Source organism: Pan paniscus, chromosome 2 (genome assembly GCF_029289425.2).
Source record: "Pan paniscus chromosome 2, NHGRI_mPanPan1-v2.0_pri, whole genome shotgun sequence".
Lineage (NCBI taxonomy): Eukaryota > Metazoa > Chordata > Mammalia > Primates > Hominidae > Pan > Pan paniscus.
The window spans coordinates 19,879,093-19,904,327 of NC_085926.1; the positions used below are offsets into that span (position 1 = coordinate 19,879,093).

Consider the following 25,235-nt stretch of genomic DNA (forward strand, 5'->3'; position numbering starts at 1 on the left):
GAATAGTATATCTTATCTGCTGAAAATATCCTTCACACATGATGAAGAAATAAAGACTCTCACAGGCCAAAAAAAAAAGCAGAGGGATTTCATAAATACCAGACCTGTCCTACAAGAAATGCTTAAGGGAGTACTTCAATTTCAATCAGAAAGAAAAATAATAATAATAAGCAATGAATAATCACCTGAAGGTGCAAAACTCACTGATAATAGTAAGCACACAGAAACACACAGAGTAGTATAACACCGTAACTGTGGTATCCAAACTACTCTTATCCCGAGTAGATAGACTAAACAATGAACCAATCAAAAATAGTAACTACAACAACTTTTCAAGACATAGAGATTATAATAAGATATAAATAGAAACAACAGGGTTAAAAAGTTAAGGGGAGAAAGTTAAGGCATAGAGTTGTTATTTTATTTTTCTTTGTTGTTTGTTTATGCAAATAGTGTTAAGTTGTTATCAGGTTAAAATAATGGGTTTAAGATAATATTTGCAAGTCTCATGGGATTTATCTCTGGGACCCAAGTATTTTTCAGCATACGCAAATCAATCAATGGGATATATCATATCAACAGAATGAAGAGTAAAAAACCATATGATCATTTCAATTGATGCTGAAAAAGCATCTGATAAAATTCAACATCCCTTCAACATTAGCAGTGGCTAATGCCTGTAATAATAAAAACCCTCAACACACTGGATATAGAAGGAACACACCTCAACATAATAAAAGCCATATACAACAGAACCCCAGCTAGTATGATACTGAATGGGGAAAGACTGAAAGTTCTTCCTTCATACTGGAAGTCCAAGCTAGAGCAACCAGACAAGAGAAAGATATGAAGGGCATGCAAATTGGAAAGAAAGAGGCCAAATTACCCTTATTTGCAGATGATATGATCTTATATTTAGAAAAACCTAAAGACTCCACAAGAAAACTATTAGAACTGATAAATTCAGTAAAGTTACAAGATACAAAATAAACATACAAAAATCAGTAGCATTTCTATATACCAACAGTGAATGATGTGAAAAAGAAATTTAAAAAGTAATCCCATGTATTAAACACAATAGCCACACATAAAATTAAATATCTAGGAATTAACTTAATCAAAGATTTCTATAATGAAAACTATAAAACACTGATGAAAGAAATTGAGCAGGACACCAAAAAATCAAAAACTATTTTATGTTCATGGATTGGAAGAATCAATATTGTTAAAATGTCCATACTACCAAAAGCAATCTACAGATTCAATGCAATCCCTACCAAATTACCAATGACATTCTTCACAGAAATATTTTTAAAAATCCTAAAGTGTATATGAAACCACAAAATATCCAGAATAGCCAAAGTAAAAAGATCAAAACTAGAGTAATCACATTACTTGACTTCAAATTATACTACAGAGCTATAGTAACCAAAACAGCATGGTACTAGCAGAAAAACAGACACATAGACCAATGGAACAGAATAAAGAATCCAAACAAATCCACACACCTAGAGTGAACTCATTTTTGGCAAAGGTGCCAAGAACATACACTGAGGAAAAGAGAGTCTCTTCAATAAATGGTGCTGGGAAAACTGGATATTCATCTGCCCAGGCCTAGAGTGCAGTAGTGCAATCGTGGCTCACTGCAACCTGGAACTACTGGACTCAAACAATCCTCCCATCTCAGCCTCCCAAGTAGCTGGAACTACAGACATGCACCACCATGCCTGACTAATTTTTCAATTTATTTTTTGTAGATAGAGATTCTCACTATGTTGCCCAGGCTGGTCTCAAACTCCTGGGCTCAAGTGATCCGGCGCTGAGATTACAAGAGTGAGCCACCGCACCCAGACCAAAGTTCTTTTAAAACAATTAAAGAGCATTGGATTAGACTGTGCAATAGACATGAAACTTTTTCAAACGTGAATAAAATATTTTCACAAGACTGAGTTTATAAACCATGCACAATCCACAGGGCTTTCTCAGGACATGTATCAGTCTACTTCTCAATCCTTTATTATGTCAAGACTTTACTTAGCATCAACATACTGGCAATTGAGTTTTATTTTATAGCACTATAAACATCTAATGCCTTTTTAGTTGTGCTATGGAATAATTCTAGTAATATGCTACTAGACATGAAACTTTAAGACAAGATTGCTAATAATAATAATAATAGCTAATAATTATCAGCACTTAACTCTGTTCCAGGTGCTATGTTAAGCATCTGACATCTACTCAATCCTCACTATATTACTATACCCATTTAAGAGATAAGAATATATAATGATCAAATAAGTAAATTGCCCAAATTTTAAAAGATAGTAAAGGGATGAGCTAGGATTTGAACCTGATCTGATTCAAAAATTTGTGAACTTGACCATCACCCAATATTCTTAATATAAAATTAAGCATTTAGAATAAGTCTTGAGCTGAGTGCAGTGGTGCATGCCTGTAATCCCAGCACTTTGGGAGGCCAAGGTGGGAGGATCGCTTGAGCTCAGGAGTTTCAGACCAGCGTGGACAACATAGGAAGACCTCATATCTATTTAAAAACTCAAAAAATTAGCCAGGCGTGGTGGTGCACACCTGTAGTCTCAGCTGTTCAGGAGGCTAAGGTGGAAGGATTGCTTGAGCCTAGGAGGTGGAGACTGCAATGAGCCATGATCATACCACTGCACTCCAACATGGGCAACAGAGACCCCTGTCTAAAAAAAAAATTTAAATAAAAATTTTTTAAAAACCGTAAGTACATGCAGTACAGGTTTTCCCAGCTATCATGGTTTATGACTTTATGAATAATATTGTATTAGTTACCTATTACATGGCAGGCATTTAACTTTATGTACTAATTTCCTTTATTCCTCTTCACAAATCCAAGAGTCCCATATCCTCAGGCCCATTTTGCATCGGAGGACACTTACCTGCATAATAATCATTGTGAGAAACAACATACAAATCATGTCCTTCATTTCCTTCTTTAAATACTTCTTCATAGGATTTTGGTGGATTCACCACATCTTTAGCAGAGTATTCTGAAGGAAGAATTAATAAAATCAGTTCCAAGTCACTTTTTAACCTATTTATAATACGTTTATATTGACTAGAACAAATGAGAAATTAGGTATGCTGGATGCAAGGCTACATAGACATCCCGAGAGATCACAAAGCCAACATAAATGATTTATCAAGAAAGGGAAGCCCACTTGACCTGGCTCATCCCCTAGAAGTCAGAGCATATTAGAACTCTATTATCACTGGCTGGGAGCAGTGGCTCACGTGTGTAATCTCAGCACTTTGGGAGGCCAAGGAGGGTGGATCACCTGAAGTCAGGAGTTCGAGATCAGCCTGGCCAACATGGTGAAACCCCATTTCTACTAAAAAAAAAAAAAATCCAGCCTGGACAACATGGTGAAACGCCATCTCTACTAAAAATACAAAAATTAGCCAGGTGTGGTAGCACGTGCCTGTGGTCCCAGCTACTTTACTCAGGAGGCTGAGGCAGAAGAACTACTTGAATCCGGGAGGTGGAGGTTGCAGTGAGCCGAGATGGCACCACTGTACTCCAGCCTGGGCGACAGAGCGAAACTTTCATCTCAAAAAAAAACTATATTATCAGTTAACTGTTTAGTTGTGGTAAGCCATACTCCAAGCACAGCTAAATTCCTGATCCTGAGAATCTCTGTACAATTTTTATTTTAGTTTGCTGCAGACTTCTCAAGATGATCTAAACAAATCTGAACCACAAATTAGAACCCCTAATGCCCTGTGGGGTAGCAATGGTGTAAATTTTGGCAGTTTTAGATGGAAGCATACACCCTGTGTCTGTTTTGATCTGAATCTGTATTCCCAGGCTGGGCTCAGTGGCTCAGGCCTGTAATCCCAGCACTTTGGGAGGCTGAGGTGGGTGGATTATCTGGGGTCGGGAGTTCAAGACCAGCCTGAGCAACATGGTGAAACCCTGTCTCTACTAAAAATACAAAAATTAGACAGGCGTGGTGGCACACGCCTGTAATCCCAGCTACTTGGGGGGCTGAGGCAGGAGAATCGCTTGAACCTGGGAGGCAGAGGTTGCAGGGAGCCGAGATCACGACACCACACTCCAGCCTGGGCAACAGAGTGAGACTCCGTCTCAAAAAAAAAAATTAATTAATTAATTAATTAATTTAAAAAATGAATCTGTATCCTCAATGTAGCCAGAGGTACCAGGGAAATCACTGGAATCAGGGAGAAATTCTTCTACTGGTCCTAAATCTGGAAAAGATGTTTGTTTAATAGCTGCATTCCCATGACTAGTGGTACCCAGTTTTGTGTACAGTGAATAATTTTGTTTTTACTGTTTTAGATAATAATTTGTAAATGTAACTCCATTTACAATTTCACTCTTCCCTTTCGACCTAACAACATAGATTAAGAAATTTCCTTTCTTTTGGCCTTTCTGCTAAGAATTGAGTTATATAAATGAATAGTTAAGAATACCAGAAGATGATTCCAATCAAAATAATCCTGTAAAGCAGAACTTCTTTTTGATATATGAACATTACACTTAATAATACACATATATACATGTTTTGAAACATTGTTTCTTTTATATATTTAAATGAGGAACACTTAGAGAATACTTTCCACATTAAATAAACTAATCCTAAAATAATGCCATGTCTAACAGTTCATATACATCGGATTTCTTAAACCTATCAAAAAGAAGAGGCGGGGAATAGTCACTCACACCTGTAATCCCAGCAGTCTGGGAGGCCAAGGTGGGAGAATCATTTGAGTCCAGGAGCTTGAGGCCAGCCTGGAAACATGGTGAGACCCCAGCCTCTATATAAATATAAATATATATAGTTTATAAATATAAATATATATGTTTCATGTATATAGAAACATAAAAAGGAAAGGATATTTAATCTACTCTAAAATACATTTTTCATGTGTCATATTTTTTAAAACTTCAGATCTGAAGCAATAAGGTACAACTCCAGATTTTACATTCCAAAGTATAATCTATCTTCAGAGTAGATGTCACTACCTTAAGGAAAATAATCTAATGAGCCTTTCGGTGAACAAAGCTAAGGTTCCTGGAAGAGAGCCTCAATGGGTATGGAAAGACAAACAGAGAATTTCTCCACAAAATAAAGAAAGATGGAATTTGAGATCTCCTATGGTAAGACTCCTAGAGGGAGAGGATAACCTGAAAAAGAGTAGACGAGAGAAATCTGAGAAAGGTGTAAAGAAAGGCACCCAACAACATGGCAGGAACCTGGGTCTTCAGAAGGAAGAATGGCCTGTGATCAACTCTAACGAGTTATTTGTTGAATGACGGTACTCTACTCCCTCTCAAAATCAGAGTGGAAGTCAACTATGCACTCTGCTCTGTATTTGGTTAGTATGCAGGTAGACCTCACGGATCTGCATGAATGGAGTGCGGTATACAGCATTTACCATACTTATCTGTGCCATGAACTCTGTTGCATAAAGAGTTCAGAGTCATGAACACATGTGAAGCACTGATGGAAATAAAACACACAAATGGATGTCCAAGGCAAAGGGATTGTAGTTCTCTAGCTAGCCCCAGAGCCAATTTTTGTTGAGTTCTTTCCTGTCTTTACACCATGCCTACTATGCTCACTATATCTGGACTCCAATACCTGAATTTTTCCTGCCTCTGCATACATACACGTCAAGGATTTTGGTTCTGAGAGTAACTTTCTTGCAACAATCCCATCTTTCCTTCTTGAGTCATCGTTTGCACCATCACCAAACATCATACAAATAAGATATTTAATCAAATTTTCCAAAGAGACTTATTTTACCAGCCCCTTCCCACCCCTTATTTTTTTTGTACTACCTCTGATGACTGTGCTCCCAAATGTCGTATTGATTGTGTCCATGCCTTTTGGTAATCCTGGTGCTTGATCGTGAGATTTTCCTAATGGTGCTCGTCGATTGCTAAGATATATAGATTCTTTTTTATCTTTAATTTTCTGTTGAAATGTGGTAATAGGCTGTGGGTTTATCAATGTGTTTGCCTAAATAAATCATACAATGCACAAATATATCAACAAAAAAAGTATAAATCTGAAAATAGAAACCCTAATCAATAGCTGGGGAGAGGAGACTGTACGATTGTGGGAAAACATTTCATTATCATTATTGGCTTTGCTCACCTTCAAATGAACTGTCAGAATTGGCTGTGAAGTTTAAACACGCCTACAAGAACTTTCTAATGAGTTAAAAGGTTTCAGGGATACTAAAAGGTTTACGATTATAGCTTCCAGGTTACTTGACTCAAATATTTAAGAAAAGTGGTGCCAGGTGTAGTGGCTCACGCCTGTAATCACAGCACTTTGGGAGGCTGAGGCAGGCAGATCACCTGAGGTCTGGAGTTTGAGACCAGCCTGGCCAACATGGTGAAATCCCATAACTACTAAAAAAAAAAAAAATCAGCCGGGTGTGCTGGCACACGCCTGTAGTCCCAGCTACTCAGGAGTCTGAGGCAGGAGAATGGCTTGAGCCTGGGAAGTGGAGGTTATAGTGAGCCAAGATCACACCACTGCACTCCAGCCTGGGCGACAGAGTGAGACTCAGTCTCAAAAAAAGAAAAGTGAAAATGAAAAGCACAAGAACCACTTGACTTCCAAAAGTTCTCTTCAGATATAGAGATCAGGTCTTCTGAATCTAGACTGTCCATTCAATCAATAGCAGATAACCAACATTTTGATTCCACCTCTACTCAATGTCCATATAAGTATTCTATAGTGCCTCTAGGCAAGTCACCAAGACAATCTTTTTTTTTTTTTTTTTTTTGCGATGGAGTTTCGGTCTGTCGCCCAGGCTGGATTGCAGTGGCATGATCTCAGCTCACTGCAATCTTCACCTCCCGGGTTCAAGCGATTCTCCTGCCTCAGCCTCCCGAGTAGCTGGGATTACAGGCGCCTGCTACCATGCCCCAGCTGCTTTTTTTTTTTTTTTTACTTTTAGTAGAGACAGGATTTCGCCATGTTGGCCAGGCTGGTCTCAAACTCCTGATCTTAGCGGATCCTCCTGCCTCGGCCTCCCAAAGTGCTGGGATTACAGGCATGAGCCACCATGCCCTGCCAAAACAGTCTTCTTTATTGTCTAACACAGCCTGACAGCATTTCTCTTTATTGTGAGAAAATGGAATGCAACTAGGCTTTTATCATTTGAGAGGACAATAGATAGTTTGTGGCTTAAACTATTAATTTCTTCACACTGTCTTGGCTGCTGCTGCTTGGCTTTTTTTTTTTACTGCTCAAGATAAATGCTTTTGGAAGACAGATTGAGAAAAGGCTAGTAAAAATATGGGTGGGAAGGAGATTGGAACTGATGAATTTCACTAATACCTGATTTGTGCATTTTCACCTTGGTAAATTAATAATGTACAAGGAAAAAAAGAAAATAACTTACCGGTATTGAAATTTTAGATCTAATTCCATGTGTCAAATAAGGTGCAATCTGGGGATCATTTGCTCTTCCGTAAAATACTCTTTCTACTCCAGCAGGTGGATATCTGAAGTTGAAATACTTTTTTGCCTCAGGTGGAGTAATTAGCTACAAAGAGTGAGGCAAGAAAATAGTATTAAGTACAGTTTCTAAAAATATTAACAGGACTGATCTATACCAATCAACCAACAACCTTAAGTGATGTATGTAGTAAATGCATTTGGAACTACAGCCCCAAATAACGAACATCCCCCTAAAATGTATTTATTTATTAATGAAAGTAAACAACATTTTTTTCCATGACACAGATCCTGAGAACATGTGTCCTAAACAACATATTTTAAATGTTGTATTTAGAAAACAACCAGGAAGTATCCAGGTTACAAAGCAAACCGTTATTCCCACTGAAATAAATTGAATCCCCTGTAATTGAATCCCTGTACAGCTAGAAATTGTAAGCCTGGGATTTTCACTTTCTTGGACAAAATCAATAGAAGGCCTCAAAATACAGCAAAGAATCCAATTTGACCACATTAAGTTTATACCACTTTCATAAGGAACGTTGAGTTGCCTATTCCTTAATTTTCACATAGAAGGTAAAAATAGAAATATAAAGGTATATTGAAAGTGCTCACCCTGGGAAGTTTTTCAGTCAAGCAGGTTGCAACTCTGTAACCAACTGGAATAACTTTTCCTGCCTTTCGGGGAAAAAAATGGGTTGATCATTGTCAGGGTGGAAGAGGAGCATTTTGAAGAATGAAATTTATTTCAAACTTGTCCTATGCCTCTGAGGCTACAAAGTTACTTTTGACTAACATAAAAAAGGAAGAACAAATAGTAAATGTAAAGCAATCTTCATATGTAACAAACATTAAATGCTATGTATATATTATAAACATTTATAAAATTGTAAGCATATATTTTTACAGCACTAACATTGTTAGTGATTCATCCAGTTACAGGAATTCTGTGACATGTTGAGGAATTCAACCTTCAGAACAATCTTCTCATAGATCATAGGTTAATTATTCATTGTTCTATATAACAGTGAAATAGAAGTATGATCTTTGGGAGGCCAAGAAGGGAGGGTTTCTCACAGCCAGGAGTTCGAGGCTACAGTGAGCTGTGATCACATCACTGTACTCCATCCTGGGCAATGGAGCAAGACTTTGCCTCTGAAAATAAATAAATAAATAAAATTTAAAACTGAGAGAAAGAAACTAACTTCCCATAGTGTTCTGGGTCTCTGGAAAGAGTAGAGAGCAACAGAGAAAGAAAGAGAACAAACAGACAAAAGCAGAGAAATTGAGAATGGAGTGGAGTGGATGGATGAATGAGTAGATGTGGGTGAACATATGAATGAATACATACGGGTAGGTGAAAGTTTATTATTATGTTAAGTGTTGAGTGTGGAATTTCTTTTAGTGAGAGAGTCTTTAGGGTTTAAGAGACTGTCTTGCTGACATCTCTAGGTATAAAAGAGGAAGCCCACAGACATAGCCAGGCAGAAAACTGAATTGCTTTGTTAAAAAAAAAAGGGAGAAAATATGATCTTTGTAGTGTCTAATGTTTTAATATGAATTATTAGATTCCAGTTTGAAAGGGAGGGGCAAAACAACTTCTGATTAGATACACTAAGAAGGAAAAATCAAGGAGATGACAAATAAATTGAGAAAGTGTGTGGAGTCCAAGGTCTAGCAACAGGGTGAGAGGCTGGGGGGGCCAAGATGGGAAATAAGACAGTAAGAAGCAGCCCAGTCTTAATGCTGTATCTTCAGTAAATTCTACCCACACAATTACATTGTGTTAGAAGAACTTTGTGTAAAAAAAAGAAAGGAGCTATGTTCTGTGTTCTAACCTGGGCAAAAGCAAGACTGAGAAGATGGAGAAGAGATATAGTGAGATTTATTTTAATTCAGTTGGAAGTTATAAGAAATCTCACTAATACCAGGGAATATTGTCTCTCTCTATACTTAGGATAGGAACTCAAGTCATTTTTTAAAATATGAAGGCTGCCAGGCAAAGTGGCTCACACCTGTAATCTCAGCACTTTGGGAGGTCAAGGTAGGTGGACCATTTGAGGTCAGGAGTTCAAGACCAGCCTGGCCAACATGGTGAAACCCTGTCCCTTCTAAAAATACAAAAATTAGGCAGGCATGGTGGTGCGTGCCTGTAATCCCAGCTACTCGGGAAGCTGAGGCAGGAGAATTGCTTGAACCCAGGAGGCAGAGGTTGCAGTGAGCCGAGGCCATGCCATTGCACTCCAGCCTGGGCAACAAGAGCAAAACTCCATCTCAAAAAAAGAAAAATAAAATTATGAAGGGAATGAGAATATGCTGTCCAAAAATATGCCACTTTTGCATATGGATTATTCTGAGCTGAAGGCAGTTAAGAATCAACAGATACAGGAAGAGTTCAACACTTGGAAGAAGGTGTGGTAAAGCTTGGATATGAAAATAGAAAGATTGGTTGAAAGTGTGTATTCAGGGCAATTGTATCCCCAGTTCTTCTTCATCCTATGTTATCCTTGTCTTCACACAAACTCTCAATCCCTCTTGCCAAACTGTGGATTTGTTTTTGCAAAGGGGTTTTGCAGCCGGAAACATCAAACCCAAGGTAAGGTAGCGGGGCATTAATAAGTAAAAGTATACTTTCTGTAATGCATTTCCTCTAGCTTCCTCTCCCACTGGGCCCTGGAAAGCCAGCAGCCAGGAGTTAAGCCAGCCCTCTAGCCAGTGGGCAGTGTACAGGAAAGGCAGCAGCGCATCATGAATATAAATAGAGATTTGGAAGCCAGCTTGCTTGGGTTCAAATATCTGCCAATAAATAAGCTGTGTCACCCTGTTACTCAGCCTCAATTTGCTCACAATGGAGATGGTGATAACAGTACCAACCTCATAGAGATCATTGTGAGAATTAAATGAGTTAATACATATAAAACGCTTAGAACAGTGTCCACACATGCTATGTGCTATATAAGTTTCAACTATTATTACATTACTATTCTCTGGAAAATCTGAATAACCTAGAAGAAAAAAATTAATATTCGGGACTCTCCCAAAATAAAGGCTGCCTCATCTCTTCATCACCCTATAACAATGCCCCAGCCAGATGCGGTGGCTCACACCTGTAACCCCAGCACTTTGGGAGGCAAAGGCAGGCGGATCACAAGGTCAGGAGTTTAAGACCAGTCTGACCAACATGATGAAACCCCGTTGCTACAAAAAAACATAAAAATTAGCCAGGCATGGTGGCGCATGCCTGTAGTCCCAGCTACTTGGGAGGCCCAGGCAGGAGAATCACTGGAACCCAGGAGGCGGAGGTTGCAGTGAGCCGAGATTGCGCCACTGCACTCCAGCCTGGGCAACAAGAGTGAAACTCTGTCTCAAAAGGAAAAAAAAAAAAAAGCCCCAAGGTAAACAAGCCATGCAACACACACACAGCTACTAATTTTCTTTGTAGTACCTAATGTTTCATTTGTTTTGTTTTGTTTTTGAGACAGGGTCTGATTCGGTCTTCTAGGTCAGAGTGCAGTGGTGCAGATCTCAGCTCACTGCAACCTCTGCCTTTCAACCTCAGCTCACTGCAACCTCTACCATCCTCCCACCTCAGCCTCCCTAGTGACTGGGACTACAAGTGTGGGCCACCATGCCTAGCTAATTTTTGTATTTTTTTTGTAGAGACGAGTTTTTGACATGTTGCACAGGCTGGTCTTGAACTTCTGAGCTCAAGTGATCTGCCCGCCTTGGCCTCCCAAAGGGGTGGGATTACAGGCGTGAGCCACCAGGCCTAGCCTGCCTAATGTTTTAATATGAATTATTAGACTCCAATTTGAAAGGGAGGGGCAAAACAAGCTAATAAAAAACATACACAAACATAGAGGGAATAGGAAAATGTAAATAAACAAAAGAGATTACCTGAGAGATATAAGATGTTGCATTTATTGCATTTATAAAACTATATTAGAAATTTTAAAAGACAACCTGAGAAGAAATAACTCTTTAGAATTTAAATATGATAATCTAAATAAAATTTCTACTTTTCACCTATTGTTTTAATATGTACTGATGAGCTGGGCATGGTGGCCCATGCCTATCATCCCAGCACTTTGGGAGGCGGAGGCAGGAGGACTGCTGGAGCCCAGGGTTCAAGACCAGCCTGGGCAACAAAGTGAGACCCTTATCTCTTTAAAAAAAAAATTAATAACTAGTGATGATTCTTTCCTAAATCATTATTCCTATGATGGTTGCCAAATGAGGACTTTCTAATTTTAGCATTCTTTCTATATTTATTAATTGCATTATACTGCAAGGAAGTTTTCTTTTCTCTCTCTTTTTTTTTTTTTTTTTTTGAGACAGAGTCGTCCTCTGTTGCCCAGGCTGGAGTGCAGTTGTGTGATCTTGACTCACTATAACCTCCGCCTCCCAGGTTCAAGTGATTCTCCAGCCTCAGCCTCCCGAGTAGCTGGGAATACAGGCACATGCCACCACGCCCGGCTAATTTTTGTATTTTCAGTAGAGACGGGGTTTCCCTATGTTGGCCAGGCTGGTCTCAAACTCCTGACCTCGTGATCCTCCCTCCTCAGCCTCCCAAAGTGCTGGGATTACAGGCATGAGCCACTGCGCCAGGCCTTTTCTCACTATTTATTCACACATTTATGTATTTACATCCCTATGTACTTGTGGATTTCTATTTTATTCAATGGTAATTTTATTCAATACTCAATGTACACCAGTTAGGTCTAGGGGAAGACTCATCAACCTTGTTTCTTCAAGTTTGTTTTATATCTGCATGATTCTTTAGGATTCTTCTCATTTTTTTGCTCACAAGGATGTTCCATGTTCATATTGTACTTGCCTGTGCAAGTCCTAGAGTCAGCCATTTCTCCAAGGAGCTTAATTTCTTTTCAAAGAGAATAGTACATGGCACATGTATACATATGTAGCTAACCTGCACATTGTGAACATATACCCTAAAACTTAAAGTATAATAATAAAAAAAAAGAAATAAAGATCTGGATTTTGGTGTGCTCTTTGCTACTAGAGAAATACCGCTTCTAAGCTCTCTTAAATAGAGTTAGGATGGCCGGGCGCAGTGGCTCACACCTGTAATCCCAGCACTTTGGGAAGCCGAGGCAGGCCGATCACGAGGTCAGGAGATCAAGACCATCCTGGCTTACATGGTGAAACCTCATCTCTACTAAAAATACAAAAAATTAGCCGGGCGTGCTGGCCGGCACCTGTAATCCCAGCTACCCGGGAGACTGAGGCAGGAGAATGGCGTGAACCAGGGAGACAGAGCTTGCAGTGAGCCGAGATCCGGCCACTGCACTCCAGCCTGGGCGACAGAGCTAGACTCCTTCTCAAAAAAAAAAAAAAAAAATAGAGTTAGGAAATGTATGAATAGACAAACACCCCCGCACACTTGCATGTATATTGATCCTATAATATTCTGTCTAGTTAAATGTGTGTAGTTAGAATCCATGGTCATAGATATATAGATATATCATAAATGTATATGAATACCTCTAATCACAATCCAACACAACAGGATTCATTCTATTCCCCTTTCCATATTTATAACACTTTTCTCTGTCAGTGAGAAAAGGGTTATTGTCCTAAATAACCCTGGCATTATTGTCCTAAATATATTTACTTATCTGCTTAGGCTTTCTGTCTGTAACCCAACTCCAAACTGCACCAACCATCTCCTTGCTCAGCTGCCTCTTTGCTCAGTCCCTAACAACACCGGAGACACCTTGCTTGGCCACCTCCTCACTCAACCCCCAGTGATACAGCCTTTAATGGCCAAGTACCTCTTTCATTTATCATACAAGTGAGTCCCAAGATTCAAGTCAACTCAGGAAGGTTGATATAAGACCATTTTTAGCTGCTCAAGACCCACAGACCCATAATCATCACACCACCTTCCACTCTTCAAACTCAATGTGGGTTAGCTTAATGGTTACAGCTCTCCCACTTGCCCTTGGTCAAGATCCCTCTGTTTTACTCAGAGAGATCCCCAATTCTAAACATCTCAGAGAGAATGAGGAGTGATGGTACCCATTCCCTTTCTGCCCAGAAGACACTGAATCCATTATGCAAATAAAAACATCCAATTCCCAGAATTCTGCAGAGATTAGCTTTGCAAATTCATACAAAATAAATCTTTTTACCTGGTATTTTCTCCAATACCAGGGCCTGCATAACTAGGAAGGTCCCACAAGATTTATTAACAGGTGGCACCTTTCCCTCCACCTATTCCCAAAATAGCTGTCAGGTTCTACTAGTATAGAACAAGAAAAAGCAAGGCACCCCTTTGCATGACATTTGTCATATCATAAAGTCATTTGTCTATTGGTCTCCAGTCTCTAAGCTCCTTGAATGCAGGTACTATGTAATTTTTCAACTATGTGGCCCCAGCGTTTATTTGTGTATGGGTTTTTTGGCTTTTTTGGTTTTTTTTTTGTTTTGGGGGTTTTTTAAATTTATTTATTTATTTTGAGACGGAGTCTCGCTCTGTCGCCGAGGCTGGAGTGCAGTTGCGCAATCTCGGCTCACTGCAAGCTCCACCTCCCAGGTTCACGCCATTCTCCTGCCTCAGCCTCCCGAGTAGCTAGGACTACAGGCGCCTGCCACCACACCTGGCTAATTTTTTGTATTTTTAGTAGAGACGGGGCTTCACTGTGTTAGCCAGGATGGTCTCGATCTCCTGCCTTCGTGATCCACCCGCCTCAGCCTCCCAAAGTGCTGGGATTACAGGCTTGAGCCACCATGCCCAGCCTGCTTTTTTATTTTTTATTTTTATTTTTGAGACAGAGTTTCACTCTTTTGCCCAGGCTGGAGTGCAATGGCATGATCTCAGCTCACAGCAACCTCCGCCTCCCGGGCTCAAGTGATTCACCCACCTCAGCCTCCTGAGTAGCTGGGATTACAGGTGCCTGTCACCACACCCGGCTAATTTTGTATTTTTAGTAGAGACGGGGTTTCTTTATGTTGGTCAGGCTGGTCTCGAACTCCCAACCTCAGGTGATCCACCCGCCTCAGCCTCCCAAAGTGCTGGGATTACAGGCATGAGCCACCCCGCCCGGACTTGCTTTTGTTTTTTAAATAGGATCTCACTCTGTCAACCAGGCTGGAGTGAAGTGATACCATCACAGTTCATTGCAGCCTCAACCTCCCATAGCCCTATGTTATCATGGACACTATAATTTTTGTAAACTTTCCCTTGAAGCTTTCCTTCCTTCTTCGTCTTTCTATTCCAGGGCTCAATATCATTTACCAATGCACTTTGTATGCTTCAGATGTTTTGTCTTAATAACTCCAGGTTTCTGCCATAGTCAGTGCATTGATGGAAATCAAGGGACAGTCTCGGGATAGCTTAGAAAATAACCATTGTAGAGATTTTGATCTCTGACAGTGTTTTTCAAAAGTCAAGTGCCCTTTCAAGCGCTACCAGGCCTCCACACAGAGGACCTCCTTTCACAAGAATCTTTTTGATTGTTTAAGGACACACCAGAAATCTCTCCTTAGGCCAGTATTTCTTGGAAACTTTTCCTTCCTCCACTGGTTCCACATCCATGACTGTTTTACTAGAAGAACTTGCCTGATGGGTCTCATAAATCCAACAGAGCAAACCTTCACCCGCAACTAAACACCAACTTTGGGCAGCAACTTCAAACCATAGGATGAGTATTCCTGAAATAAGGTGTATCTGCTCTTCCTCGCTCAAAACTGGAAAGATCTCTCATTAAAGTAAGTTCTTCCAGTTCCCTGAATGCACCCTGATGCAAAGTGATTATCCTCAAGCATTGATCTTGCAGGTTATTCACAATGGGGATTTTCATCTAAACTCTCCTCACAGCCATGCTTGACACTGGGTTTCAACCTCACCCAAATGCACTTCCTTCCTACTCTGAGACTCAGGGGCATCAAATACTTTACTAACCCATCCCCTGGTCAGGATGTTAGGGATTGCCTTCTCTTCCTTTTTCAGCTGTTTGAGTTTAACCAAGCTTACAAGAAGTAAATAATACTATAAATACTGTAGTATATATAAACAAATACTATAGTATATATATAGTATATACTATATATATAGTAAATAATATAGTAGCTAATACTATACATAACATATAAAGAAAGCATAAAGACAGTTGGAAAGCTGGGAAGCTTCTCAATTCTTTTTATATACTAGCGTTACCCTAATACCAAGCACAAAAAGAAAAACTACTGTCTAAATTTACAGAGAACCACAAATACAAAAATCCTAGTGAAACACTGGCAAGTCAAATCCAGGGATATATTATGAACATAATATATCACAAGGAGGGCTTAGGCCAAAAATATGAAGATGGTTTACCCTTAGAAAATGAACTATTTTAATTCAGAAAAAATATACATTTCAATAAATGTGGGAAAAGCTTTTCACAGATTGTTTAGTCCTGATTTTTAAACTTTCTTAGCAAACTGGAAATGGATACAAGTGTTCTTAACTTTAAATATCAGAAATCTCCCACAAAATCACATGTAATAGTGAAACATTAGAATTATTCCCATCAAAATCAGAAAAGAGACCTTGTTGTTGTTTTGTTTGTTTGTTTGAGGCGGAGTCTCGCTCTGTCGCCCAGGACAGTGGTGCGATCTTGGCTCACTGCAACCTCCGCCACCCAGGCTCAAGTGATTCTCCTGCCTCAGCCTCCAAAGTAGCTGGGATTACAGGTGCCTGCCACCACACCCAGCTAATTTTTGATTTTTTAGTAGAGACGGAGTTTTGCCATATTGGCCAGGCTGGTCTCAAACTCCTGACCTCAGGTGATCTGTCTGCCTTGGCCTCCCAAAGCACTGGGATTTCAGGGGTAAGCCACCATGCCCGGCCAAAAGACATTGTTTTTAATATTGTATTTTTTTTCTTATCATAGTCAATGCAGTGAGGTAGGAAATAGAGATAGATGAAAGGTATAGATACTAAAGAGAAAAGGACAAAAGTGTCAATATGATTGTCTACCTAAAATATCCATACACAAGCAAAATAGTCATTAAAAAAGGAAATAATGATAAGCAATTATGTCTAATAAGAGTTCAGCAAGGTGACCACACACAAGGACAAAAAAAAAAATAAAAACAAACATATGGAGCAATTTCCAATCTAATTATAAGTTAAAGAAACATAAATTAAAATAATGCCTAACAAATTATTATGATTTTAAAAATTTATTGCTACAATCTTTTAGGAAGAGATTTGGCAATAGAAACTAGAAAAAGATACATGCTTTTGGCTTCTGCTGAAACTCTATCCTTAAGGAAATATTCCAATACATATTAAAAGACTTTTTTTTTTAACTTTTTTTTTTTTTTTAAGAGACAAGGTCTCACTATGTTGCCTAGGTTGATCTCAAACTCCTGGGCTCAAGCAGTCCTCCCACTTCAGCCTCACAAAATGCTGGGATTATAGGCATGAGCCACCATGCCTGGCTGACAAACTATTTTATAGAAAATTCTGGAAGAATAAAAAATAAATACCCAACAATAGAGGGAAAGAGTTAACTAAAGAATTGGCTTGGCCAGGTGTGGTGGCTCACGTCTGTAATCCCTGCACTTTGGGAGGCTGAGGTGGGTGTATCATGAGGTCAGGAGTTCAAGACCAGCCTGGCCAATATGATGAAACCCTGTCCATCTCTACTAAAAATACAAAAAATTAGCCGGGTGTGGGGGCAGGCACCTGTAATTCCAGCCACTCAGGAGGCTGAGGCAGGAGAATTGCTTGAACCCAGGAGGCGGAGATTGCAGCGAGCCGAGATGGTGCCACTGCACTCCAGCCTGGGCGAGAGCGTGAGACTCCATCTCAAAAAAAAAAAAAAAAAGAATTGGCTTAAATATTTTTTATCATTAAAAGATCTTTTTGAAGTCTTTGTAGTAATAGTTAAATCTTATAAATAACAAATGAAAAATCAAAACAAATTTTGCACTCGATAATAACAACTACATAAAAGTGCATTTGGATAAAAGTGTCATAAAAAGTATAGAGTAATTAACAACTCAGGCTCTCAAATAGGAATTTGAGATTTCAAATCCCACCACTTTTTAGCTATATGACTTTAGCCGAATTACCTAAACTTGCTTCCATTTCCTTACCTGTAAAATAGGATTTAGTAATAGTAGATGCCTCACAGGTTGCAATAAGGGCAAACGAATTAATACCTGCAAAGGTCTATGAATAGCCATATTAATATAGTGAGCCACCAATAAATATTAATAATCGTGAAACAGTAAAGTGCTAATAGGCATTGTGTTAAGGTGATAAGATTCCAGGCATTTTCATCCCTGTTTTCTAAATTTTCTATAATGTTATTATTCTTGTGTTATAATCAAAATAAATATTTTAACATCTTAAAATTATTTTTAAATGAAGCCTTGTTTCTAACAAAGTTAGAATCCCTCCTCTTGCCTATAATCCTAATTCCATTCCCTTCCACTCTTCTAGAATCTGGTTCCACCCATTCTCTTCCTTTGTGTTATCTCAAACTCCTCCACTGATTCACTAAATAATAAGATTTCTAAGTGGAATATTTACTCTTTCTTTTCACTGTCATACTTCTTAAGAGAAAAAAATTTCATGATAGCTTTCTCCGATTCTAATAACCCATTCGCTCTTCAGTATATTATAATCTGAATTCTTTTTCTATTATGTCGTTCTAACAATGTTGGTAATTTCTTAATGTCCAAAGTTAATTAATCTTATTTTTACTTTATTTTTAGAGACAGGATCTCATTTTGTCACCCAGACTGGAATGCAGTGGTGTGATCATAGCTCACTGGAACCTTGAACTCCCGGGCTCAAATGATCTTCGCACCTCTCCCAAGTAGCTAGGACTACAGGCACATACTACCACACCTGGCTAATTTTTCTTTTTTGTATAGGCAGAGTCTTGCTATGTTGCCCAGGCTGATGACAAACTCCTGGCCTCGAGAAATCCTGCTGCCTGCTGGGCGTGGTGGCTCATGCCTGTAATCCCAGCGCTTTGGGAGGCCAAGGTGGGCCGAACACTTGAGGTCAGGAGTAGGGGACCAGCCTGGCCAACATGGCGAAACCCCTTCTCTATTAAAAATACAAAAATTAAATTTAAAAAAAAAAAGAAGGAAAAAAAATTAGCCGGGTGTGGTGGCATGTTCCTAGAATTCCAGCTACTGGGAGGCTGAGGCACAAGAATCGCTTAAGCCTGGGAGGCCGAGTTTGCAGCAAGCTGAGATTGCAACCCTGCACTCCAGCCTGGGTGATGGAGTGAGACTCTGTCTCAAAAAACAAAACAAAACAAAAAAACCCTCCTGCCTCAGCCTCCCAAAGTGCTGGGATTACAGCTAGTGCCACTGCACAAGGCCTATCAGAGATGATTTAACACTGCTGGTCACTCTCTCCTTGACACTCTCTTTCTTGTCCTATCACATTTACAAAGGAAGGTATGAGAAGTGGGAGGAAGCAGAGGTTTTAGAATTGCCTGTGCTGGAAACTGGAAGCTGGTGTCTGCATGTGTGTGAGATCAGATCAGATCAGAAGCTGTAAACTGCAGAACCAATCCAGAAATGGGAACCGGTGTGGTCAAGTAAAGTGGCTGGGAAAACCCAAAGAGGAAACCAGAAAGCAGTGTGAGACAAAGAAGAAAAGAACATTCTGAGTCTGAAGGGGAAAAGTCTTCAAACCCAGACAAAATTCTGTGGAAGCCCTGTGACCTCTTCAGCTGAGTTTTATTTTCAAATTTCAGTGTGTGGAATCTCTTACTCACATTATAACTTAAGGACACTTTCTTATGTTTCTCAATACCAATGTCTCAGACTTACTTTTTTCTTCTCCGACTGGTCTTTCTCCCATTTAATCATCCGGGTTTCCTTCTATTTCTCAAACATGTATTTATTGAATGACCACCATAAGCCAGGTATTGTGGTATGACATGAAGGTAAACAATGAACAAGATATAGTCCTTGCCCTCAAGAACTCACCTTATTGACATCTTTTTCACTGACCACCTCATGTCAATGTTCCCCAAGATTCTTGCCTTGACTTTCTTCTCCCATTCACACCCATGGGGCATCAATTGTCTCATATTACCAAGTGTTTCCCTGGCTTCTTTACCTGTCATCTCATATTGAAGATAGCCAACACTGGACATTCATTTGCCACCAAACCCAAAGAGATCATTATCAACACAGAAACTCCTGAGTCATCCACCAACTTCCCTTACTCACCACGTAGATCCACAACTGAGTGGCAATTTTTTAAAATGTCATCTAAAAACCTCTCAAAAGTGCAGTCTCCTTTCTATTCTTTCTAACTCTACATTAATTCCAGTCCATCAGAACTTTGGAATGTTGTTCTAACTACCTACTTGTCATTCAGTATCTCCCCCTTCCAGTCCATCATAACTACTGATATCAGAATTATCTTTCTAAAAGGCAAATTTTATTTCCCTTATTAAGATCCACCATTGATGCTGTATCCATATGTTTTATCCCTATATTCTGGGCCTTTAGATGTCTTCTACATATTTCTTCTTCATCTTCATCTCTCAATACCCTGCTGGCTGAATACAACTGTTTATGCCTCTCGAACATAGGAAGCTTTGGTTGTGCTCTATACCTTTTTATGCCCAAAATGCTCTAACCTCATTCTTTCTTCAGACAAATACTGACACCTTTCGATGTTAGCTCAAATATTACTTTCCCTATTAAGCTTTTCCCATCTCTTCTAAACAGAATTGTGCAATCTTTACACTGAGCTCTGTATTCAGAGTGTACTTCTATGAAGGAAGAATCATGTGTGTTTTTATTCATTTAGATAACTGTATACTATTCCTTTAGTTATCTGTCTCCATTACTGGAGTGAGCCTAAACCTAGAGGTAGGGATCATGTACTTTTCAATTTAGTTTGTCCTGTACCTGGCACAATGGCTACCACAAGTCTTTGCTGAAAGAACAAATAACTCACAGACTAAACAATGAATGGAAAAAGAAACACTTTTCTTTTCCATTCATAGTATGAATATTAGGGCACAGCATGTATCTTCATGTATTTCAATATGTGAGAGGCTTGAGGAAAATGAAATGAAGGTTAAAGGAGAAAAGAGAAATCAGAACAAACCACCGGCGTGCAGAGAAAACAAAGCTGACATCTAGGAAGGGAGGCAGAGAATCAGAAATCTAAGTAACATCTGCAAAGATTCCAGTGGGGCAAGAAATATAGGAATCTCATAAAATCTTTGTGATTTGTCTCTTCAAACCAAAACAAATTTTATCACTTTATCATCTCAATAAAGACATGGCTATACACAGTTTAGTTCCTACGGAAAGTGGAAAAAAACTTACACTTGGCCAGCAAGGGGTCCGATCAAAAAACTTCCCAGAGTATATGGGTCTGATGCGATCTGGAGGTTCCACTCCTGATTCAATGTTTCCAGCCTCCTTTCTCTGTTCATGTTGTTGGGCAAACTGGCATTGGGGAGGTTCTATCACCAAGCCCATTTGGGGCTCTGTATTCTTAGTCTCATCTGGCCCCTCGGCTTGGGTTAGTCCAATGTCCACCTCCACAGGAAGCTTAATCTCTGTGTTGGGTTTCATTAAAACACAGGTAGACTCTTTTTCCATTTCCTGTCTTGGTTCCATAACGAAAGCAGGCTTTCCCACTAATTCCTCTACCCCTTCAGGGCCACTAGCCAAAGGAGCTCTCCTGCTCCCTGCAGCCTGTGAACTTCCACACACCCTGCCCAAAGGAGGCTGTATTATCCGTTCATGGGTATATCCTGCAAGAAGACTCTCATTTTCTAACCCCATTCTTCCTGGCAACAGAGAAGGTTTTGTTCCCTGTGAGGCTGAGACACTGTCGACTCCTAAACTACCCCTCTGCATGACAGTCCTAGAAATATTCTGTCTTTCTAATCCCATTTCAAGTCCCTTGCTCAATGGAAATTTTGTTTCTGGTGATGCCATCCTTCCCTCACACTTATTACTAACCACAGGGCTCTCCCCGCATCGGGAATCTTCTTTTCCTAATCCTACTCTGATCCCCAACTCCATGGGAAATTTTGTTCCCATGATGACCCTCTTGTCTCCTAAATCATCCTTTCCTTCGTGGGGATGTCCAATCTCCATGTTCATGGACGATTTCTCCCCATTCTCATTTCTCCAAGAGCGCTCATCTCTAAGGGGAAAGCTGTACCTGGCTACAAGGACGCCTCCAATCCCTTGCGGAACCCCTCTCTCAGGAAAGAGCACAACCTCACTCGGACTCCCTGTCCATTGCTTCCTGCCTGCCTCTTAACACCTAGCCGAGTTCACAGAGGAAAAGATGGAGTCTGTTTATCCGGTTACCTGGGAAACAGGGGCGGGGCTTGGCGCTCAAGTCCTGCTTGGACAGATCCCTGCCCATCTCTCATTCTTCTCTCTCTCTCTCTCAATCTCTCTCTCTCTCCCCTCTTCTCTCTCCTCTGTCTCTCTCTCTCCCCTCTTCTCTCTCCTCTGTCTCTCTCTGCCCCCCTTCTCTCTCCTCTCTCTCCCTCTCCTCTCCTTTGCCCTCTCCCTCTCTCTCTCCCTCTCTCTCTGTGTGTCTCTCTCTCTTGCCTTTCCTCTCTCCTTTCTCCCTCTCTCCCCTCCCTCCCCCTCTTCCCCTCTATCCCTGCTTCCTCTCTCTTTTTCTTTGCTAGATTTGGAGGGCGAGAAAATTTGAGTGATGTGGCTTTCGGCGCATCAAATGTTCACCAACTTCTCTGGTTTCCCAAGCAACGCAGTCGTTTTAGAATGGTTTCAACAATTGGCTTCTTCCTGGCCACTGGCCTCTTAATGTTGGTGATGATGAACAAATAAACTTTCTGGTGATGAAAACTTTTTTTAGGTCCTTCCTTGTCCAAGTACCTCCGCCCTGCATGTAGTTATTTTAGTGCTAAAAAACGACTTTAAATTCTAGAAATATTATGTTTGACAACTGTGGCATAAAGACATCTTAAAGTCCTTGAGAACACTTACACTTTAACAACTAGGCTTTAAATCACATTTAAAGTAATTTTTTTTTTTTGAGATGGAGTCTCCCTTTGTCGCCCAGGCTGGAGTGCAGTGGCACAATCTGGGCTCACTGCAAACTCCGCCTACTGGGTCCAAGCGATTCTCCTGCCTCAGCCTTCCCGGTAGCTGGGATTATAGGCATGCGCCACCATGCTAGGCTAATTTTTGTATCTTGAGTAGAAACGGGGTTTCACCTTGTTGGCCAGGCTGGTCTCAAACACCTGACCTCAAGTGATCCACCGCCTCGGCCTTCCAAAGTGTTGGATTGCAGGCGTGAGCCACTGCGCCTGGCCTAAACTAAATATTTTAAAGTTTGAGATATGCTACACAATAAGGCATATTGTATTTTAAAGATAATGTGGCAAACTAAAACTTCATTGTTTTTAAGTAGGAGATTTTTTTTTAAATTGAGGTTTCACCTTTCAGATTTTAATGAAAGTATATTTGGTAAATATTTGTCAAGTTCTACACATATAGGATATGAAACACCTAGCTTGGAATTTGAACTGAATTAGGCTGGGCACAGTGGCTCACACCTTTAATCCCAGCACTTTGGGAGGCCGAGGCAGGCAGATCACTTGAGGTCAGGAGATTGAGACCAGCCTGGCCAACATCGCGAAACCCTGTCTCTACTAAAAATATAAAAATTAGCTGGGCATGGTGTCTGGCGCCTGTAATCCCAGCTACTCAGGAGGCTGAGGCAAGAGAATCATTTAAACCCGGAGGCAGAGGTTGCAGTGAGCCTTGATGGTGCCACGACACTCAAGCCTGAACAACAGAGTGAGATTCCATTTAAAAATAAAAAACAAAAAATGGCCGGGCGCAGTGGCTCATGCCTGTAATCCCGGCACTTTGGGAGGTAGAGGCGGGTGGATCACGAGGTCAGGAGTTCGAGACCATCCTGGCCAACATGGTGAAACCCCGTTTCTACTTAAAATACAAAAATTAGCTGGGCCTGATGGCAGGCGCCTGTAGTCCCAGCTACTTGGGAGGCTGAGGTAGAAGAATCGCTTGAACCTGGGAGGCGGAGGTTGCAGTAAGCCGAGATCACACCACTGCACTCCAGCCTGGTGACAGAGTGAGACTCCATCTCAAAAAAAAAAAAAAAAAAGCAAAACAGAATTTGAAAAGAATTTACAGGATTCCAGAACTCTACAAAAATCCCTTAAAATCCAAAAATGTTTTTTTAAAAGTGTGTAGGAGTCTGGACATAGTCACTCACCTGTAATCCCAACACTTCGGGAAGCCAAGGCAGAAGAATTGCTTAACGCCAAGAATTCAATTAGCCCAGCGTGGTGGCTCACGTCTGTAGTCTCAGCTATCTGAGAGGCTGAAGTGGGAGGATCACTTGAGCCAAGGAGGTCAATGCGGCAGTGAGCCATCATTGCACCACTGCATGCCAGCCTGGGCGACAGACTGAAAAAAAAAAAAAAAGTCCAGGAGTTCAAGACATGCATGGGTAACACAGTGAGACCTGTCCCTACAAAAAATTTCAAAAATCAGCCAGGTGTAGTGGTACATGCCTGTAGTCCTAGCTACTCAGGAGGCTGAGGTGGGAGGATCACTTGAGCCCAGGAATTCAAGGCTGTAGTGAGATATGATCATGCCACTACACTCTAGCCTGGGTGATAGAGTGAGATCCTGTCTCAAAAAATAAAAATAAAAAATAAGGCCAGGCGCAGTGGCTCATACCTGTAATCCCAGCACTGTGGGAGGCCTAGGCGGGTGGATCATTTGAGGTCAGGAGTTCGAGACCAGCCTGACCAACATGGTGAAACCCTCTTTCTACTAAAAATACAAAAATGAGCTGGACATGGTGGCCGGCACTTGTAATTCCAGCTACTTGGGAGGCCGAGGCAGGAGAATCGCTTGAACCCAGGAGGTGGACGTTGCAGTGAGCCAAGATTGCGCCATTGCACTCCAGCCTGGGTGACAAGAGCGAAACTCCATCTCAAAATAATAAATAAATAAATAAATAAAAAGTGAGAAGGGTATACTAGGGAGGCTGAGGCAGGAGGATCACTTGAGTTCGAGACCAGCCTGGCCAACATGACGAAACTCCATCTCTACTAAAAATACAAAAATTAACTGGGCATTGTGATGCTCACTTGTAATCTCAGCTACTCGGGAGGCTGAGGCAGGAGAATCACTTGAACCGGGGAGGCAGAGGTTGCAGTGAGCCGAGATCGCACCACTGCACTCCAGCCTGGATAACAGAATAAGACTGTCTCAAAAAAAACACAAAAAACTATTTTCTACAACTTTCTAGAAGGTTAATATAAATATTCTTCTCCTTAGTTCTTTTTTTATGGTGCCAAATTTAAATAGTTTTACTTAAGACATTGCATTTTCCATTTGCAATACAGTGTTTATAAAGTGCAATGTTATTTCCTTCCACATGCACATGTTCCATACTCAAGTATTGAGAATGCCCAAGAATTTACTATAGCAGCTCAATTTTTAAACTGCTACAGACAGTCATATTGTGACCATGAAGAAGTATTCTGAAGACAAAGCTAACACACACAAAATAGGACAGCACTGAGATCATCAGGACCAAAGCTCTGATCAAACTGTACCTAAAACTCACATAACTCTAGACTTACCAGTCACATGGGCCAATGTCCCTGCTTGACTCACATTTTCTGTTATCTGTAACTGAAACATCTTTATGCCTACCACACTTAACAGTCAACATCCCTTAAGACTTTACCTCCAGAAAAC

General features: G+C 40.4%; 1 protein-coding gene across 3 annotated transcripts in view; it reads right to left on the minus strand.

Moving 5' to 3' along the window:
* The window catches only part of EFHB (EF-hand domain family member B), a 63,004-nt gene extending 38,158 nt beyond the window's left edge, over positions 1-24,846 (minus strand). Inside the window, exons 1-6 of one of the 3 annotated variants that reach the window (XM_034955953.3) lie at positions 23,734-24,846; positions 20,823-21,058; positions 8,103-8,165; positions 7,432-7,575; positions 5,852-6,032; positions 2,925-3,035 (exon numbers count right to left, since the gene is read on the minus strand). In XM_034955953.3, the coding sequence (XP_034811844.2) occupies positions 2,925-3,035; positions 5,852-6,032; positions 7,432-7,575; positions 8,103-8,165; positions 20,823-21,058; positions 23,734-23,968 (970 nt within the window). In that variant the 5' untranslated portion in view covers positions 23,969-24,846. Of the gene's footprint in view, positions 1-2,924; positions 3,036-5,851; positions 6,033-7,431; positions 7,576-8,102; positions 8,166-20,822; positions 22,757-23,733 lie in introns of those variants that run through there. The other 2 variants (XM_034955951.3, XM_003826181.5) reach the window with 2 other exon arrangements.
* Between the last annotated feature and the right edge of the window lie 389 nt (positions 24,847-25,235).